The 11,077-nt window shown below is 48.9% G+C and overlaps 1 protein-coding gene across 2 annotated transcripts in view; it reads left to right on the forward strand.

The window, feature by feature from the left end:
* The window catches only part of ZNF202 (zinc finger protein 202), a 16,560-nt gene extending 6,446 nt beyond the window's left edge, over window positions 1-10,114 (forward strand). The window contains exons 1-7 of one of the 2 annotated variants that reach the window (XM_039225233.1): window positions 202-674; window positions 3,810-4,316; window positions 4,999-5,209; window positions 5,555-5,643; window positions 6,602-6,731; window positions 7,279-7,398; window positions 7,925-10,114. In XM_039225233.1, the coding sequence (XP_039081164.1) occupies window positions 3,915-4,316; window positions 4,999-5,209; window positions 5,555-5,643; window positions 6,602-6,731; window positions 7,279-7,398; window positions 7,925-8,919 (1,947 nt within the window). In that variant the 5' untranslated portion in view covers window positions 202-674; window positions 3,810-3,914 and the 3' untranslated portion in view covers window positions 8,920-10,114. Of the gene's footprint in view, window positions 1-201; window positions 675-3,809; window positions 4,317-4,998; window positions 5,210-5,554; window positions 5,644-6,601; window positions 6,732-7,278; window positions 7,399-7,924 lie in introns of those variants that run through there. The other variant, XM_039225232.1, reaches the window with a different exon arrangement.
* The last annotated feature ends 963 nt before the right edge of the window (window positions 10,115-11,077 follow it).

Here is an 11,077-nt window from a genome sequence, read left to right on the forward strand (position 1 = left end):
AGAGGGAGTCACAGACTGAAACAGGCTCCAGGCTCTGAGCTGGCAGTCAGCACAGAGCCCGACGCGGGGCTCGAACCCACGAACCGCGAGATCATGACCTAAGCGAAAGTCGGACGCTTAACCGACTAAGCCACCCAGGCGCCCCAATCCTGTTCGCTTTTTATAGGTCATTGCGGAACCTTCCAAGGACAGACTTTGAGGGAAGGTATTAGAAAAGCAAGGGCAATAAATTGCAATGCCAACTTGGCAGTGTAACATATTCCACAAATTGCAGAATAAAATAGGGTCCGTTTTCTGTTTCTGATAATGACACTTGACATTTGCACAGCATATTTTAGTTCATAAGCTCCCAGAGTTCAGCTAATTCTGGGAGTTAGGAGAGCAGTTACATGCAGCGGGTTCTCCCCATTACAAGTGCTCTTGTGTACGTTATCTTATAAAACCCTTCGAGCTGCTCAGGTCACTTGATGACGTGGGGCCGGGACACACATCTTTCCACGGCACCACCTGCCTTCCATGCCTTCTCATCCCTTGCCCCACCAGTGGCTTCTCTTCCTCCCATCATCCTGCTGTTGCTGACCTGTTTGCCTTCATCGATTCCTAAGCTGCCGAAGTAAATCCAAAGCAAGCAATGGAAACGTCAATTCGTGATTTCTGAGGAGCATTTAAAAACAGTAGGTTTTATGTGGCGCTGTTCCATTCCTTTTTCTTGGTGGAGAGTACAGCCCTCTGAGAGCAGGAACACTTCTGGCCATGCAGACTTGGTAGAATCCATAGCAGACCATCTCTTGTAACTAGTGCCATGTGGAAACAAGGAGAGCTTCTTACTCGGCTTCCCTGGGCATGGATTCTTGGGCTTTGAAGATAATAGAGATCCCTTCATTAAACCAAAGACCCCATCAATTCCATCTTCCCTCAGGACTTCCAAAGAAAACCATCTAACTGAAGATGGGCATACAATTTTAAAAACCACAAACCCCATAGAAAACCGACCACCACGAGGTAGACAGCAGATTCAGTTGGTAGGAAAATTAACCACAAAATGATGTAGAAATTATAGGACTACCTAGAACAGGCTATGAAAATCTATAGTGGATGTTTGAGGATCATGGATGAGAAATAAGAGCATGAATGCATGAAAAGCTATTGAGATTGAGATAGTAAATAATAAGGTCATTGAAATTAAACTCCATTTGATGGGCAACAGCACGTTAGACCCAGCTCTTGACAGTGGATTCTTAACTGAGACCATTGTAATGAAGCCCAAAAAGACTAGAAAATGAAGAATCCCTCAGGTCGCATGTGGAGAGTGGTCTGGATGGGGCAGGACCGGGAACACTAGTAAAACTTGAAGCAAGTCGTTCATTCAGCGTACAAGTGCCTGTTATGTCAGTGTGGTGAAGGGGAGGGTCCTGTTTAGAAAGGTCCTATTAATACTTTTCAGTGGTTCAAAATGGCTCAACCAGGAGAGTGACAGTGGAGAGGAGATGGATGAATTTGAAAGACATTTAGAAGGTAGAATTAACTAGATGAATAAAGAAGAGGAGAAACAGTGGAGGGAAAGGTGGGTTCTTCCTGACAAAAAGTAGGAAGAAAATTTTAAAGTGGAGGTTTATTCCTTTAAATTCACTTACTGAGCACTTCATCACATGTGTTGGCGATTGATGGAGAACAGTCCCTAACTTCAAGGAGTGACATTGGCAGGATAAACAGTGGCCGTATGATACCACCGCTAGTGTGATAGAGCTGTACCCAGGTTGCTGGAGAAGCACAGTGGCTTCCAGCTATTTTCAGGGAAAGGGGAATGGGATCAAAGAAGACCTTTCAGAACCCAGGAAGTATGAGCTGTCTCATAAGCAAAGCTTAACCTAATGAAGGATAAAGAATCAGAAGGAATAACATGTTCTAAAGCCAAGAAGCTTAAGGCTTTTGCATGCTTCACATTCACGCACTGTCTGTGTGTCTGTGTTTGAAAGGACCGAGGAGGGGGAAAGGAATAACAAGGTGAAAGCCTAATATATAATGCTTAGAAGTTTGTATGTCACAAGACGAGAGAATGATTAAGGATCTTAAATAGGGAAGGGACATGACCACATTTGTCAAGAGTGCGGGTCACTCTTGAGATCCTGTCCATGATAACTTGAAGGTAACCAGTGTGGAGGCAGGTAGCTCACATTTGGAGGCATTTGGAGTTATGCAGACAAGAACTGGTAGATAACCTCAAGTGTAAGTCACGGGAATGAAGATGAGGGGAGCACACCGTGCATCACCGGAGGGAACAGCCTTCCTGCAGGCATGGTGACCTGAAGAACCCACCCCCCCCCCTCCACCGTTTCAGGAGATGAGCAATGCACCCTTTATAGTTGTTGAGACACAGAAAAGGGTAGGATATGAGGCTTGAAAAACCAGATGATGAAGAGCTCCACGTGCCGTGCCAATGATTTTAGAGCTGATCTTACTAACAAGTATTTTCAAATGTGAGCTGTGCAGTTGGGACTATTATTTAGAAAGATAATAGCTAACTGGGGTGCCTTCACTCTTCTAAGCCCTTCATAGCTGTGATACATTGGACCCTCGTTGTCACACTATTAGATGGATGTCACTCTTCCCTCCAAGCCATAAGTGGAAATAGGCATAAGGAACATAGGAACTGAGCTGTGGCCTCACACCTAGTAAACGGTAGAGCCCAGATTTAAACCCTGGCCATCTGAGGCCAGGGCCCTCACTCCTTACCTTATGCACCCTAGGTGTTTTCTCAGCCATGATGTACATCAGAACTTCATGTGGCATTTCTAAAGTTAAGGTTACCTAAGTCAACTAAATCAAAGTATCCAGAAGAGCGACGTGTGTTACTTGTTTTGCAAAAGCTCCGCCGTAATTATGCTGCACTTTACTCCTGGTCCAGCACTGCAGGGGTCCCAGTTGGAAAGTTCTGGCCGGAGTCCAGGAGAGAGCCCAGGGCCCAAACCCAGTCAGTCTGTGGGAAAGAAGAGGAGGAAACCGATCTGAGAGGCTTAAGAGGGAGAACTGGTGTAATGAGCTGTAAGCATTGGGGAAGAGTCCAAGTGGAGGTCTAAAAATCACAGTGTTGAATGGTTACTTAGCAAGTGATGATCTCAGCCAAGACAGGGTCCCAGCAAGAGGGGTAGATTTGGGGGGGCATGACGAATTTAGTTCTGAACACCTGGGTTTGAGGGTCTGGGGGTCTTCTCCTTAAGATGTCTTGATCAGATGTCTGGCACTTGCCCATGCCAGCCACTGGGCAAGTGGCTTTCCTCACTTTTGCTTCACACAGTCGGCCCCTCCCTCTCAGATGAGATCTCTGAGAGTGCCCACTGCACAGAGGAATCCATAGTGAGTGAACCCGTGCGAAATGAACCTTTGTGAAGGCTTCCCCGTCTATTTCAGCGTGGCTGATAGGTGTCTTCTCAGACTGTACGTTCTAGTGTGTATGTAAATGTGTGTAACACAGACACTGGCCAGTACACCTGGTCTAGCAGTTCGTTAACAGCGTCCTTTGTCCTCGCCGGCTCACAGGTTTCATGAAGTAGAAATGCAGTGTCTTTTGCTATTTCTCTGTGGGGTGTGAACCTGGCCTAGGAAAAGGGGTAAGAGAACATACCTTCGGGCGTAGATGATCCTATTTTAGCCAAATCTAGTTAGGGCTGATGGTTGTGGAGATGGGGAGCTGGGGATTTAATGGTTTGAGGAGGTGTTATGTGTGTGGGGTTAAGCTCGAACTTGGAACCGTTGTCCCTGTGTGTGATCTCATGCTTACACGGTTGTCTGTCTCTACTTCTCTGCCCCAGGTCTCTTGGGAGAAACTCCTTGAGGTGCCCAGGCTGAGACTGGGGGGTAATGACACTGTGAGCTCTGGATGGTGTGAGACCCCTCCCCACCCCCAGAGCCAAACAATGGCTACAGCCTTGGAGCCGGAGGACCAGGATCTCTGGGAAGAAGAGGGAATCCTGATGGTGAAATTGGAAGATGATTTCACCTGTAGGCCAGAGTCTGTCTTACAGAGAGATGACCCTGTGCTTGAGACCTCACACCAGAACTTCCGGCGCTTTCGCTACCAGGAAGCAGCGAGCCCTCGAGAGGCCCTCGTTCGGCTGCGAGAACTTTGCCATCAGTGGCTGAGGCCCGAAAGGCGGACGAAGGAGCAGATCTTAGAGCTGCTGGTGCTGGAGCAGTTCCTCACTGTCCTGCCTGGAGAGCTGCAGAGCTGGGTGCGGGGCCAGCGGCCAGAGAGTGGCGAGGAGGCTGTGACGCTGGTGGAGGGTTTGCAGAAACAACCCAGGAGACCAAGGCGGTGGGTGAGGAGGGGGAGTCCTGATCTGTGTGATGTGGAGGGGGACTTTTGCTGGAAAGATGGATTTGGGGGGGAAGGGCCTACAGGGCCCCCATAATTTACTCTTTAATTGGCTCTGTGTGTGGGTTGCACCTATGATAAGGGGCAGAGGTGTGGTGTGTGTGTGTGTGAGTGTGACTTTCTGGTTTTTGAAACCCATGCCTAGGGACCTTTTTAGAGACCTCAGCACCCAAGGGTCATGTGGTTTTGGTTTTCCTTTCTGTGGATGCCAAACCTCCATTTCCTGGGGAAGCCAGTTTTGTGACTTCCTCAGAGGTTCTCCTATCCTCTCTGTCCCAGGGGCCCCCTGGCTTCCCAGGACAATAACATAGGGAAACAAACAGCAAGGGGAGCTTGCAGGTGGGAGAGGTGGAGATGGGCAGGATGGGCACCTCGGAGCCCTGGGTGACAGGGGCAGTCTTGAGGAAAGTGAGCAAGCCGTACAGTGTCCGAATGTCCCTGCCTCGTCCTGGTGAGGATAACCTTCCTTCAACAGCTCTCGCGTGCCCCAGTGGAACCAGAGTGTCCCCTCTTCCTCTAGGACCCTCTGGGACTTTTTTCTGTTGGCAGCTTCTCAAATAAGCCCCGATGACAACCGAGACTTTCCCCTGGACGCCATGCTGACTGGAAATTGGAATTCTTCCCAGGTGACTGTCCACGTTCATGGGCAGGAAGTCCTGTCAGAGGAGACAGTGCACCCAGGAGCAGAGCCTGAATCGCCTAGTGAGCTGCAGCATGTCGCGCCGACCTCAACTCCTGAGGAGTCCCAGGAGGAGACCACACAGAGCCCGGAGCTGGGGCTGCCAGAGGAGCCAAGCCTGTGCCATGAATTGGAGTTCCAGCCCCTGCAGCAGAGCGGTGGGAAGCCTCAGCAGGAAGGGGGCATTGTGACGGGCAGAGTGCGGGGAGGACGATGTCTCCCCACTCCTCAGGAGGCGAGGTGGAGCATCGTGGGAATCAATCCCAGAATCCGGGGCATTGCCAGGAGACCGTACTAGCCAGTCCCCCAGAAACAGCCATGTTGAAATGGCAGTATTCTTGGTGGTTCTCTTGGCCCTCCACTAGTGCTCCTGATGGTGACATTGGGGTGACCTGAGCTGCCCTTAGGCCCGTTTCTGGATTCCTACCAAAGATGATGAGAGCTGTTTGCCACATATGGGGGGGCCTTACATGTAGCTGATCGCTGCCTTCTTTTCTTCTCAGAGGTTCCAGTGTCCCAGGCCCCAGGCCTTCCTGAAGAGAGGAGCTCTGGAAACCCAGACATGGTTGCCCTTCTTACTGCTCTTTCACAGGTGTGCTCTAGTTTCCCTATGTGCCACAGAGAACCTGAAGACGCCACAGGCACTGGCTCAGACCTCACGCCTCACGCCCCATACCCCACACCCTCAGGTCGGGCAGGGCGCCAGTTCCCATTCTTCTTGTCAGTTTAAGTCCTCAGTTCTAGACGTGTCTGCGGCGGGAGGAGCCGCATGTGATGAGGTGAATGATAGTTGTCGCAGTCAGATCGTCAGGCTCCAGAGCCTTTTTATTTGCCGCGCTACCCAGAGACAGGGGCTGACCGAATGCGATTATTTTGGAGCACTCCAGCACAACTTGAGTGAGTCGCTGACTGAGGGCTTGTTTCCCTTCTCTTCGGGGGTAACCTTGATCGTCACTTGTAAGAATGGCAGCTGTGCCGCAGGAATGATTTCTGAACTTGTGTGTCGTCCCCTTCCAAGGACCACGTTCAGTCAGGCTGTGGTCCACACGAAGCTTTCACTGTGGCTGCACGGTGAGGCTAGAGACAAAAGCTGTAGCTTTCATCTGTGGTTTTACATTGTACCCTAGTTGCAGGAAGGGGCCCTGCGCGTGCCGTGTCGACTGCATGAGTGATGGGGGTGCCCAGAGAAGGTCAGTTAGGGAAAGCTTTCTAGAAGAGTTGAATCCTTGCAGAAATGTAGGTGGCATGAAAGCCTCAAAGACAGAGTTAATGATGACTTTGAAGACTTTTCTTGTATTTCCACCACTGTGCTCTGAAAGAAGAGCAGAGGCTGGCCCTGAAAGAAAGCAGGGGGACTTGAGGGCACAGGGGAGGGCCCTTGCAAAAGTAGGAAGTCAGGGAGCAGCAGTCGAGGGTGAAACAGATTTTCTGAAAGGGAGCCCAGAGTCCTGCCAGAGTCCCTTTTGTCTCCTGGCGTAAGCTTCACCCCAGGATAGAAATAGGAGGCTCCATGAAGCATCCTGTTTTCACCAAAGCCTGTGTCATTTCAGGGATTGGTAACTTTCAAGGACGTGGCTGTGTGCTTCTCCCAGGACCAGTGGAGCGATATGGATCCAACACAGAAAGAGTTCTATGGAGAATATGTCTTGGAAGAAGACTGCGGAATTGTGGTCTCTTTGTGTAAGGAATTTCAAGTGTTTCTAGAGTGTTCTGAGCACAGAGGTCTTTCTCCTGTTGGAAATTACAGGGAGGAGGGTATGTGGGGGGGGAGTCTTAGACCTTAGACTGTATGCACCACTTTTCTCTTACGCCTCCCCCACCAATGAGATTGAAGGATTAGCTAAGGAAGAAGGTATCTTCCAAGTTGAGGGGAAGAGAAGATGCTTAGAAAGTGGTTGGAAACTTCTAAAGAGAAAAGAAAATGATAATATGACAGCTTTAGCCTATCTGAGGCAGCTTTGAGTTTTGAAACCATCTATAGAAGATGATCTGCTTACTCGAATATGGGGAAAGAGAGAGCATTAGCAGTCGTACGACCATTGAGGTGCAGATGAAGGGCAAGGACTGTGCAGGATTTGGTGAGAGGTGATCAAGCTAAAAAGACCAGCTTTGGTCCACTGACCAGGCTGTACCTTTGTTCTCCAGCCTACCCAGCAGAAGAGGTCTGCTCTTAGTGCAGGGAATTACTGAACCAATCATAATGTCCCGCTTTCCCTCTCTTGAGCAGCATTTCCAATCCCCAGACTAGATGAGATCTCCCACGTTAGAGAGGAAGAGCCTTTGGTCCCAGATATCCCAGAGCCTCAAGAGCCTCAAGAGCCAGAAATCCTGAGTTTTACCTACACAGGTGAGGAACAACAAAAGGAATCTCCCCTCACAGAGCTGGCAATCCCCTCTCCCACTCTGGGGTGCCCCTCTCATTGGTTCTTCCAACCTGTTGGCCATTACCCCTATCCTCCTCTGAATGCCAGATTCTTCTGTCTGCACCCTCCTCTTTCCCCTCCCATCATTCGTGTGAGGGATATGTCGTGCCAAGTGGCGAAACCGGAACTTTGGAAGTGCAGCTCTTGTCATTTACTAAGCAGGTCACTTAAACTCCTGGTCCTCAGTCTCCACATTTCTGAAATGAGGGTGATAATCTTTGTCCCTACTAAGGCTTGTTGACAGCACAAGATAACCTATCAGAAAGTGCCTGGCACACGACAGAATTCAGTTGACTAGTTATTTCCTTCTTTCCCAGCCTCTACCTTATGAAATGTGGGCTTCTCTCTATATGGTCTTGCCTTCCCAAGACTGTTTAACAATCCTGTCATTGTGTAGAAGGCACCATTACCTGTATAATTTCCCCTTTTCACCTCTCACCCTCTCTACAGGAGACAGGAGCGAAGATGAAGAAGAGTACCTTGAGCAAGAAGATGTAAGTTTGGAGGATCTACACACATCTATTTTGGGAGACCCAGAAATCCACCAGACTCCAGACTGGGAAATAGTCTTTGAGGATGATCCAGGTAGACTTAACGAAAGACAATTTGGTACAAATATCTCTCAAGTCAATAGTTTATCGAATCTTCAGGAAACCATGCCTATCTACCCCCTGTTAGGGAGACACCATGACTGTCCCGTATGTGGAAAAAGTTTCACTTGTAACTCCCACCTCGTTAGACACCTGAGAACTCACACAGGAGAGAAACCATATAAATGTATGGAGTGTGGAAAAAGTTACACGCGGAGCTCACATCTTGCCAGGCACCAGAAGGTTCACAAAATGGGCACTTCTTATAAATTTCCCCTAAACCAGAAGAATTTGGATGAGACCTCCCCTCTGGTCCAGGCTGAGAGAACTCCACCGGTTGAGAAACCCTTTAGATGTGACGATTGTGGAAAACGCTTCCGCTGGACTTCGGACCTTGTCCGGCACCAGAGGACACACACAGGGGAGAAACCCTTCTTTTGTACTATTTGTGGCAAGAGCTTCAGCCAGAAATCTGTGCTGACAACACACCAAAGAATCCACCTTGGAGGCAAACCCTACCTGTGTGGAGAGTGTGGAGAGGACTTCAGTGACCACAGGCGGTACCTGGCGCACCGGAAGACCCACGCGGCCGAGGAGCTCTACCTCTGTAGCGAGTGTGGGCGGTGCTTCAACCACAGTGCCGCGTTTGCCAAGCACCTCAGGGGACATGCCTCGGTGAGGCCCTGCCGGTGCAACGAATGTGGGAAAAGTTTCAGTCGGAGGGACCACCTTGTCCGGCATCAGAGAACACACACTGGCGAGAAACCCTTCACGTGCCCTACCTGTGGAAAAAGCTTCAGCAGGGGCTATCACCTAATCAGGCATCAGAGGACCCACTCAGAAAAGACCTCCTAGCCCGGTTCCCATGGGAGGAGATGTGCATTCAGCCCTTCCCTGGGATGGGCGAGGAGAAGCCCTCTCGTCTGCTCGGGAAGACCTTTTCCGGGGCGTCTCCCTGAAGACCTAGGTCACCTCTTCCCACAGCTGAATCAAATCCCCCTGGGCAGAACCTGTCAACCTTCTTCTATACCTGGAAGAAAGTTTTTGCCCAAAGTACAACTTGGGTGGAAGCATCTCCTTGACTGGAGGCTCCTGCCTCTACCTCATGGGTATGAAGTAGGAGATTTAAAAGACTTAAGAGGTCGTGGCCATTCTGTTTCACCCAAAATAGGCTGCTGCATATCCTAAAGACTGCTTAACAGCCTCGAGTGTAAAGTTGCCCAGGACAGCCCTTTAGGTTTGGCAAGGGACCAGCCTCTAGGATTCTGTCCTAACTGGGTTCAACTCTTAAAAGCACACAGCCCGGAACTCCAGGCAGGAGATTTGCATCCTGACGGCTCAGCCACACACTCACAGGATGACTGTAGAAATCTCTCACTGGTCCACTCCTTCACCATGCACTTTCCTTCGATCCTGGGGAGAGATGGGCGAAGTGTTTGATGGGGGGAAACCTCGAGGCTGCAGCATGTGGACCTTGTCAGGCTGCTCCCTTCCCCAGTGCCAAAACGGTGCCAGGTGCCAGACCCTGCTAGAAAAGAGGACCGAGTCAGAAGCCTCTTTCCTTATGGGGTGTTTTCCTGTTACGATTCTCATGCCCAGCCTTCCTACTGTTCTACCAGCCTCTTGGTTTTGCCCCTAGCACTTCTGCTAACAAGTGAGATGTAACAGTTGGGTGCTGGGGGATTCTGTAAAGCATAATTAAATCATGAAATCATTTACATTCCCACCTGTGTACAAGCCCACCCATCCTGCCCTCTGTGGGTTTGTGAAGGGATTTTTGGAACAGTTGTCAGCTTACATAGATACTATAATAATTCTAGAATCCTGATTGACTGAGTCCCTTCATTTACATGAAGAAAACATGAAGATCTGAGACCAAATTATGGGAAAAAAGTTTTTTTAAAAGCTGTTGCTGTTGGCTAAGGCCATCAAGACTATTCTGACACCCTGGCCCCTATTCTCCCTGCCTTGGTTCTCTGATCAGGGAACATTATGAACCCCAGCACCTGGGACCCTGAAGAAACTACCAGGAGTAAATGGCTTTCATGTATTTGCGTTGTTTTCCTTTTTCTTACGTGATTTCATTTTTATGTAATTAAGAACTAAATAGTAGTATCTCACGGCCTGATGGTAGGATCTCTGTTGCCTGATAAAGGTTCTGTGGAGATGAGGCTGAATTAAGTATGAATCTCACCTGCTCTGCTTGTGGGAATGGCAAGGACTGGATGGACGTCCACCCTAAATGGAGCACAGGGTATGGGATTAAAGCATGAGAAGGGCAATTGTCTTTCATGCCTGGTTTCTTCAGCCGTTTTCTCAATCCATTATGTGCCAGTGCGTACAGAGAATATGGGTGGCGTAGCAAGGCCATTCTCGTTTGGGTCAGTAATGGTATTCCAACTGGCCAGTCTGGTTTTAATACCAGTCAGCCATTGTCCTAGAAATATACACATTTTCATATGTGTAAAAGGAACACTGGCAGCCATGTTCCCTGGTTTCTGGAACTTTCCATTTTATCTATTCACTTTCCAAGGCTTCAGGTTCCAGATTGTTCTGAATGTCATGTATACAAAGAGATCGGGGAATACAGAGTAGTTTTCTATGAGGCTAGAGAGGGCTTGGTATGGTTAGCAGAGCCCCATGTGGAGTGGATGCATACCAAGGTAATATCTGTGCCTGTGGTTTGCAGAAGACATTCCTATAAAGTACAGACATTTCTGACCCATAGAGCATCAAAGCACAATTTGTCCTGGATGAAATGTCATAGTCTCAAAAGATAATTTCTCTTCGTGCCTACCAGTTAGAGGAATTAATAAAATTTTGGAGATAACTGTGACTTTATTCACTGGTGCGCCTGCATCATTGCAGTAAGTGAGAAACTGTCAAGAGAATCTACATGAGGGTGAGTTGGAGAGACTGATCCAGTCTGTTGGAACATCAAATCATTCTTATTGCTGATCGCCCTGCAAAGTTTCATGTGCTGACTCTAAATTTTTGCTTTCTCATAAAACAC

Source organism: Hyaena hyaena, unplaced genomic scaffold (assembly GCF_003009895.1).
Source record: "Hyaena hyaena isolate Hyena2069 unplaced genomic scaffold, ASM300989v1 scaffold_1986, whole genome shotgun sequence".
Taxonomy (NCBI): domain Eukaryota; kingdom Metazoa; phylum Chordata; class Mammalia; order Carnivora; family Hyaenidae; genus Hyaena; species Hyaena hyaena.